Genomic DNA, 9883 nt, shown 5'->3' with positions numbered 1-9883 from the left:
AAGTGCTCTTTGGGGCCTGTGTGGGGAAAGTGCTCTTTGGGGCCTGTATCATGGTCAAACCACTCCCTCTCCTCCCTCCAACCTTGAAGACGAGTGATTTCTTTCTTTTCTCTTCTTTTTTAAAAAAGAAGGCACTAAAATAGCAATATATAAAGTAAGTATCACTGTCCCTTGCAGAAATATGCCTTTTCCCTTATATCTCTGTGAGGGAAGGCGCTAAAACCCCTTTTTAAAAAAAAAATAAAAAATTGAAAGCTGGGAATTCAGTGAATCTGCTAAGCCTATAGTTACAACACTCCAGCAATATATTGCTAATGTAGTGCCTTTTTTAAAGGGGGGGGAGGTGCTGTGACACCAGTGATGACACCACTGACCCCTTGCTCCCTTGAAAATCCTCAAGCTGGCCTGATAATAAATATATCCCACAACTGTGAAAATGCACAGGAAGGGGCAGCCTTGTGGAAGAACCCTGCCCAGATTGATTCCAGCACTTGTGGATCAACGCCCAAGAAAATCAGGAGTAAGTTGAGCATGCAAAAAAACCCTTTAGTGCAGTTCATGCCCCATCCCCTTCTGTTCTTTTTTCCTTCCAGCAACCGTAGGGCAATAAGTTATTTGATACCCAGTATATGTGTCACAATGGTTTGAGGGAGAGGTGAAAAGGTCAACCAGAAAAGAGGAGTCAGGTCAAAAGGGCCAGAGGTGCAATAAAAGCCCTGCATGCTGCCCTCATGTAGGTCAGGTATCCTTCTAGGTGCAGAAATGCATCTTGTATTTAAGAGCGGTAAATGTTTACAACATGCCCCCACCTTTTCTTTAAAAGCATTTCATTCATTCTAAAAGACAAATTATTTCATAGGAGTCATTTTCAGTACTCCCCGAAATTTCCAATATTTTCCGGGGGGGGGGCTCGGGATAATAATGGGGGAAAATCTTTTTCCCCAAAACATTTTTTCCCAGGCCTTCACATCTCTAAACAGGAGGGATGGATATATGGTTTGAGTTGTACATATTGGAGAAATGAAGATATGCAACTTACACTACATTGGTATGCATTTTATAACTTGGGACCAATGTTCCCTCTAAGCTGTAGAGTCTTGTGAGCAAAAATTCTACTTTGTGAGCTACTGGCATTAAAGTTGTGAGCAAGCAATTTGGCTACTGCATCAATTAGTTTGCTCTGGAGCCATCCTTCCTGAGCTAAGACAAAAAGGTGTGAGCCGGAGGCTAAAAAACTGTGAGCTAGCTCACACTAACTCAGCTTAGAGGGAACACTGCTTGGGACATAGGACTAATTGCCTCCATTTTATAACTTAGGACACAGGACTAATTGCTGTCAAGTCACAGCTGACTTATGGCGACCCCATAAGGTTTTTAAGGCAAGAGACTTTCAGAGGTGGTCTGTCATTGCCTGCCTCCATGTCATGACTCATGGCCCCAATATTCCTTGGAGGTCTCCCAGGGCCAACACTGCTTAGCATCTGAAATCTGAGAAGATCAGGCTAGCCTGGGCTATCCAAGGTCAGGGCATAGGAGTAATACAAAAGGAGAAATAACCAATGTTCCAGGAAAATACAGTTTGGCATTTCCTGAATTTTTAAGTGCTTGGTTTGGTAACAACATGCTATTAACAAAATATTTCATACAACAAGATACTAGGGAGGAAAGTGAGGTGGAACATTCTGTACTCAAGAAAACAAGTGGTATTATTTTTAAAAATGCTTAATACCTTCCAAAAATGCCGTGTGATTTTCACTTTGTGTTTAAATAATGTATTATCTGAATAAACCAAGAAAGATACAGTAGTACAGTCACATCTGCAGAGAAGGCAGCTGTTTTCTAGATAAATTCACTGGAAGTGATCTATTGTTTAATGCAAGAAGAAAGCCACTTTTCAGTTCCTTTCTGCCTTTTGAAGTGAACTACAAGAACAGAGGCAGCTGATTCCTTTCTGACCTTTCAAAGGTGGAGTGTATGTTTAATGGTTTTCAAAGAGCTAACTTCTCTTTGACGTGCAGGCAGCTATAAAATATTCAATGTTTCTCAGTAAAGTGGCAGCTCAGTTCCAAAGAAACTGCACAACATTAGTTAGAAGGGGAAAGATTGTTTCTTTCAGAGCTTCCTTTATGAATCATTGCAATTTGGGCAACAATTCTGCAACACTTTCCTTAACAAAGAAATATTCCACGATGGAATAACTATAGTGAAAGATGTGGCGAGAAGAGATCCGTAAACAAGAATGGGCAACATTTTTTGACAGTGATCCAAACAACTGAAGAATTAATTCCAGCAGCCCCATGAATAGCAGGCTCCTGGGATTTATGGCAAGCTGCTTTCGTCAAATGTAAAAAAATTTTTAAAAGCAGTTTGTGATACAACATGTTCACAGACAAAAATAGAAGAATCCATTGGGCCAGCAAAAATTACTTCTATAACACTGAGCAGCTCTTATAGTGAATCCTGACAAGGGCTGCTAGGCCATAGCATTGGGGGGGGGGGGGGGGGATAGGTGCACTGGTATCATACCAGTGTGTGATGTTAGGGGGATATTCTGGGATGTGCAAAAACTCTATGGTTAAACTATAGAATTTTTCACAAGTCCTACACTTCTCCTTCAACGTCATGATGTCACTTCAGGTTTTTGCCGGAACTGACATCACATGCTGGCGCAGTGCCAGTATACCCCCCCCCCGGCTCAATTTTTCTCCCACTGACCTTTCAGGAGCCTGGACAGTCTAATCCTGGCTCGTATTTCAGGATCTTTTCCTGCAACGTTTTTGCTTATTTGACATGATTTTTTAATGTGTATTCCTAAGTGGAGGAAAAATATGACATCAGCTTTTGAGCCAACTGTCTTATAGGTATATGCAGATATATTATTTGTAATAATTAATGCTTGACTCCTTTAAAAAATAAGCACTTTAGGCCTGTCTATGTAGAACAATACAAACGAAACAAGAAAATCACATAAAAAACAAAGTAGACATCTTCCATTCCTAGTTGTGATGATGGCGTACTTCCCTGCTGCACAATTTGGAAAATTTGGCTCCGTTTACCAAATGCTACCTAAGAACTCTGCTTAGATCAGTGAACCTTTGACAGTTTTGTTTAGTCTACCAGCTATGTGTTTCTGACTTCTTCCTCCTTGGCAAGGAATTGGCCTACAAGTACCTATTTCCTATTAATCATTATATAGTCTGCAAAGCTGGTTAGACATTACCTACTCCAAGTAATCTGGTGGCTGGATCAACCTTTGAGACACCTGGCAAATAATGTTGCAGAGGTTTATTAGTAATTTAATCTTCTGGGGTTTTATAATGCTCTAAAATAAAATGGAAGCACGAAGGAAACGTATTACAGAGTGGCATCGTTAAGATAAGGTATGAGTCTGTTAGTACTTATCATGAGGGATGCTTTCCAGATCTGCTTACTTAATCAATAGTTGACACCCAAATCTCTAATTCTTTGAACTGTGTTTAGAAACATTGAATTAAGGTTGCTGCAAATAATATTGTAACTGGAATCTACATTTTTGGGGTGGTTGCTTTTTCTGTTTCTAAAAGTTCTAAATGTGGAAAGCAAAATGGTGAAATAAATCCAGGGGCCAATTCATAGGTCCAGTTTTTAGGCTTATTTTGACTGGTAGCCACTCAGCCTATATTCAATACTGTTGATTAAACATATCTCTTTCGAAGGCCCTGGGCAGTCTTCCCCTCTGTATCAGGTTCAAATACGTGATACCACTTCCCTGTTCCCCAGCAATCCCATTCCATACATACAGTCTTACAAACCCTGAAAGAAATATATATATATTATTTTATTTCTGAAATAACCTAAAAAGACCATATCGTGGCAATGAGCACACATCCTGTTCCAGACCACTGTATATCCCAGGCCCCAATAAATTTGAACCAGTTTCCAGTCAGTGTTTGGGATATACTCCTTAGTGCTCTTAGATCCAGGTAGTCACTGGTTCAATTCCCAAGCAAGAAAAGGTCTCATGTCTGAAAATAAGTAGGCCAAATTCAAAGGTAATCCCACTGAAAGTGATTTAGATGCTACATTTAAAAGCCAAAAATATTCTTCGGAGTGGTTTGTGCCCATCTAAAAAGATTTGTAATGTCCCAAAGATCAGATCCATGTTTCCTGCCTGGTATTGCAGGTATAACAGGGGGGAAAATAAGAATCTTTATTCTCAAGCCAGTTTGGTGTAGTGGTTAAGTGCGCGGACTCTAATCTGGGAGAACCGGGTTTGATTCCCCACTCCTCCACTCGCACCTGGCTGGATGACCTTGGGCAAGCCATAGTTCTGTCAGAGCTGTTCTTGAAAAAGAGCAGTTTCTGTCAAGAGTTATCTCAGCCCCACCTACCTCACAGGGTGTCTGTTGTGGGGAGGGGAAGGGAAAGTAGTTTGTAAGCCGCTCTGAGACACCTTTGGGTAGTGAAGGGCGGCGTATAAATCCAATCTCCTCCTCCTCCTCCTCAAGTTGATGTAGGGAGATGGAGCAGAAAGGAGTATATACACAAAGACTGGTTCATGTGTTACAAAGGCCTTGTGCCTGCTGCTCATGGACTGCAGAGCCAGCCTGTCCTGCAGGGGGTTGTATTGCCCCTGAAGGAGCAGGTTCATAGCATCCTCTTGGTGTACCAAATCAGCAATAGGCAGATCCCAAAATGATCTGATAGGTAGCCTTTTCAACTCCCATATATACACCATGGTGCCAGAGTCCAAAGTGGGCTGCAGCACTGGTGGGAGGTGACATGGAAGGAAACAGCTGCCCCCAGGTCCCAGTCCAAGAGAACCATTTGGCAGAACTGAAAGAAATGAGATAGCTGTTAAACCCGCTTGGAGGTGTTTGCTCTCGCTTTATTTAATGTATGAAGGCTTTGGTTCCAATTGGTGCGCGGTCCTGACGAAGTCTGATTGAAACCACTTTTCAGTCCGGAGTAGCGAGTTGACTGCCTGACTGCTTTCATCTGACTGCTTTCACCTTCTGCAAGAAAGACTCTAATTGACTTTTTGTGTGAAAATTTACACCTGTTGGTGTTGATACGCTCACTGTGCCCTACTTGTGAATTGTAATATTATTGGATAATTATAATACACAGTTTAAATAGTAAGAATATATTGTAAACAATAGGAGGTTTTTTTGGCACAGTGGTGTATATTTTCCCAGTCCAAGAAAGACAGCTTGCCTTGGAGCTGGTGGGGGTGCCAGTGGAAGAGGCACTACTCCACTCTGGCAGTGCTGCCACTAGGCTTACTTAAAGCACAGGAGCTAAGACTGAGTACTCCTAAGACACAGCATGACAAACCAGGTCTTCAGATTTTACCATGAGGACTTGCTGCAAATTGTGGACCTGACAAGGGCTTCTTTTGATTTTGTCTTGCCATTTGTAGCTGTCTGCTTCCCTGCAAATGTTGTTTTTGACATGGAGTACACAACAGCCATTTAAAAAAAGAAAGAAAGGAGAGACTGCAGCACAGCTATCCCTGCATCCACAGCAAAGATATTCCCCTCCCCCACTTTGCCAAAGCTATTCCCAGAACGTGGAGTGATTCAGCAAGAGTGATTCAGCAAGAGTACTTTATTAGTTCAGGAACAAGACAAGGAAACCAGCTCGCAGGCCGGTTTATATGCGTTCAGAAAACCCGCCACCAGCACACCTAAACACACACCCCACTCCCGATAGGCTATTTACAGTAACCGGGCGACCATTGGTCTCCCGGCTGGGAAGCTGGCCCTTTGATTGGGCCGGCTAGGATCCTACGGATCCTTTGTCTTTCGACTGAAGCTACTGAGGAATATTGCCTGGCCAGCCCGGGCAAGTCCGGGCATGTCAGGCTGAATGCACTACACGTGGTAATGGCGACAGTACATTACATTGCCAAAGCTATTCCCCCCCCTCTTCCCCATCCACTGTGGATTAGGTAATGTGCTGTTGTCTTGAGCTGGAACTTGCAAAGCCTGATAGGTGACAGGGACATGCTTTGGACTGATAATCTATAAAAACTCTAAAAGTCAGTGACTGGAGATGCCACTAAGATATCTGTTTAATTCGCTGCTCATAAATATTACTTTAGGACAGCATTGTATACAGATCTGTAACATCTTTTCTTGAGGGCTGCACAAGCAAAAGCTGAGTGGCTGAATTTAGCTGCAGCTGTAATGTTAGTAGCAGTGGGTTACTAAAAATGTAAATTTCCTATGTAAAAAGCTCTTCTTTGTTGGGGGGGGGGGAACCCAAAACATGACCAGCCCATGTAGTATTTCACATATAAGGCTGATGTTCTGCTGTTCAGCCAATATTGGCTTCTCAGCTCATGTACACAAATCATACATGACAAATAATCAACGTGGTCTTTATTTTGCTTTCCATGCAGAAAATCATTAACGCTGTAGCAGCCACAAGTCTGGATAGGAAATAATGCTGGGGTTAAATAAAGTTTTCTGCTCCATTGTTTTGTTTTTAGCTTACCCAAGATATGTTCCTTCCTGGAAAAGGAAATAGGACAACGATACATAGCTATTTTTCAATCTCTTCGTTTACATGGCATCACTTCAAGTAAGTTCATTGCTGCTTTCAAGCATAAAACGCAGTTTTGGAGTTAGGCTTTAAAATAAAACTGCAGTTCCAAATATAGTGATTTCAGATCTGTATTTGTATGCATTGGACAAGTTGGAACCAAAGGTATAAAGTCTATTGTAAAGGTTTCCCCACAAATCAGTGTAAACACGCAGAGAAAAAGTACAGGGAAGAGTTTGGATATACTTGTGCAGGCATGCACTAGTATCATGTTGTATCACTGGTTTAGAGCAAATTTGCTTTTGTTTGGGTCTGGGATATTTGAGGAATGGTTGCATATACCTTGATTACATGGATTTGAGATAAATTGTTGAAAATTAATTCTAATTTCAAAAGAGAATATAACATCTTGGAAACTCATATTCACTTTTGTTGGAAAACCTACACATTTTTTGAAAATGCATTAGAAATTATGTTTTCTACAAACTGGTTAGCTATATCCCAAATTTTGTATAATATCATGCCCTTTTTTCAAAGCAATGTTCACTGAAGTTTAATAAAACTGCATTCTGGAGTGGTGGGAGATGGCTTCAAAAGAAAACATTAGGGTTTTTGTAATTTCCCCCACTACTAAGCAGTACCAGGCCCTAGGATCATAGAAATCACAAAACCATATTAGAACCAGAGTTATAGACAGCAGTAGGTATTGTACTTGAGCTCACTGGAAGACAGGCAACAAGGCAGAGTTTCACTTTAATTTTTCCATCTTCTAGTAATAACAACAATATTTTTTCTGATGTGTATGTTTTAAATTTCAATAAAGAGAAAGGGGGGAAAAGCAGACAGAACTGCTGTTTATCAATTATCATGTCCAGGAAGGCACGGTTTAGAAGAACAGGATGTGGGTGGCCAGTGTCATCCATGCTATGCTTAAAGTGGAGCTTCAGCAGCTGCTGCACATGTCCTTACCTGTCACTGCAAGCCTCTCACTCAGCTTGTGCAGCCTCATCTGTGTACAGATGCTGGGCGGGGGGCTGCTGATCGACCACACCCTGTCTTTCTTTCACAAACTGAGGAGGGCTGTACCTTGGCCAGACCACTCCCCACCTCTTGCTCGCTCTCTGCTTGAAAACCAAGACTACTGGAATAACACTGCTTGCCTGGGAGAAATTGCTTTCAATGTGTGTGAATGACAGACAGACAAAAACAAGGCAACCTGATGATTAGTTTCAGAGGGTCCACAGTAGAACAGCTAATATGCATGCATTCATTTAATAGGATGAGTAATACACAAGAAGTCAGGTTTTATGTCACTGTGCAAACAGTCACAGTAACACACAAGACATTAGTACCAAACTTCTCTGACAAACTTACACTGAAGGAAAGGACTATAGGAAAAACTCAAACTCTAGGTAAAAGAAAAGAACACATTTTCTGTCACACACTCAACAAGAAACTGAAGCTGCCTGGAGTCCAAGTTGTAAATGAGCCCAAAAAGGCAGTGTTGGTACTGCTCATATTGTGTGGGTGGTAGTCTTAAACTTACAATCACATTTTTAATACTTACCTAAGGGACCGCCTCTCCCCACATGTTCCCCAGAGAGCACTGAGATCTGGATCCCAAAATCGCCTGGTTCTCCTGAGGCTGAGACTAGGTTGGCTACAACGAGGGCCAGGGCCTTTTCCGTGGCGGCCCCTCACTGGTGGAATTAGCTCCCAGATGACATCAGGGCCCTGCAGGACCTTTTACAGTTCCACAGGGCCTGCAAGACAGAGCTCTTCCACCAGGCTTTCAAGTAGGGTGCCGCCTCGATTTTATGGCCCTGGCCCTGACATCAACATCATTACCAACCTGGCCTTAACATCAGCACCACCGACAGCGGGATGACTAATAGCTGGCAGGAGCCTGGAGGCAGCCACTCAGTGATAATAGAAAGTTGCCATCTTGAAATTGTGTTAGGTGCTTGAGTACCTATGGTTTTATATTTGAACTTATTTTAATGTTGTTTATATTTGAATTAAATGCATATTTATATTCATGTTGTTAGCCGCCCAGAGCCCGCCACGGTGGGGAGGGCGGGATATAAATTTAAGAATAAATAAATATAAAAATAAATATAAGTGTGTAAGTGATCTCCCTATTCTTAGAGATCAGGCATGGCTCAGATGGATATGTGAACAGGCCCATTTAATGAAGTAGCACTGGGGTGGGGTGCCCTTTCACTCTTCACCAATACTCTGCGGAGGAAAGTTTGCAGAAATATGTGAAGAAGTCTGAAGGGTTTGTGAGACTTCACAGGGATGGGCTTTGAGGCCTGCATTTCAGTGCAATTTGGGCTACAGGGTCAGTGTAAAGTAGGGGGGAAGGAGGAATGGCAAGGAAGAATGGAAGGAGGAATGGCAAGGACATTCTCAAGGCTGGGATATTTATTGGTCAGGGCAACTTATTTGGGATACTTATTGGTCAGGGCAACCAAAGTTTCCACAAGGGACCACATTTCATACCTCTGTCTTCCCCATTTTCCTGCGGGGGAGTAGATTGGGACGGAGTAGGACATAGCTGTAGGTAGGGACAATCAACACCAATCCAGTTGGGAACTGATAATAGATAGGTGTCCTGCTCTGTACCAGTCTTGTTGGCTTAGTTGTTGCTTATATTCCTCAGCCATAGCTGTGGCCTTTCAAGAATCTCAGCTCATATATCTTTGTCTTCCTTCTACTGAAGATACCCTTGCCTGTTTCTACTTTTATGATTACAAAGCCCGTACAACAGAATTAAGTATAATATCAGGAGGTGTAATGAAATTGTACTTCTCTCAGATTAACAAAACAAATGCAATAATTCAGTTTCATCTTTTCCCTTTCCCAAAGGTAAGCATCTAGAAGAACTGTGGCAGATTAACTTCCTTCCTTTGCCATGGCTGACAAGGATCTTGTCCGATCATTACTATGCAGTGAGTTGGTATTATAGTCTGCAAGTCAGGGGGTTTAATTCATGTACAGTTGCTTATTTGGCAAATTGTCCTAGCATGATCTTACCAGGAATTCCTGCCTACCAGCTCTATGGAGCTGGTTACAGTAACTCAGTGGTGACCTCTGTCCATGAACAGAAGCAGTGTTTTCTCTTTTTACTTGTCATATTCCAAGACTTAGAGGATATTGAAAACTGATACGAGTCCTAGCACAAATCAAGCCTTAGCACACATGCACTGATCATATCTTTCTTTTATCAAGTATTTTCCTGGTATTATTCTAGATCCCAGGGCATAAATAAGACACTCGCATCAATATATCTATTTCCGAACTGTGACATAGAGCATATAATTGATAGAGCTGCAAAATGGAGTTAGGGAAA

The 9883-nt window shown here is 42.0% G+C and overlaps 1 protein-coding gene across 1 annotated transcript in view; it reads left to right on the top strand.

Moving 5' to 3' along the window:
- BTBD16 (BTB (POZ) domain containing 16) overlaps positions 1–9883 on the top strand; it is a 44561-nt gene that overhangs the window by 25381 nt on the left and 9297 nt on the right. Inside the window, exons 7-8 of the mRNA XM_015425387.1 lie at positions 6476–6567; positions 9400–9482. Of these exons, the coding sequence (XP_015280873.1) occupies positions 6476–6567; positions 9400–9482 (175 nt within the window). The remainder of the gene's footprint in view (positions 1–6475; positions 6568–9399; positions 9483–9883) is intronic.

This window comes from Gekko japonicus, unplaced genomic scaffold (assembly GCF_001447785.1).
Source record: "Gekko japonicus isolate JY-2015 unplaced genomic scaffold, Gekko_japonicus_V1.1 scaffold183, whole genome shotgun sequence".
In the NCBI taxonomy this organism is placed as follows: Eukaryota; Metazoa; Chordata; class Lepidosauria; order Squamata; family Gekkonidae; genus Gekko; species Gekko japonicus.
This window is presented reverse-complemented; position numbering and strand designations above follow the sequence as displayed.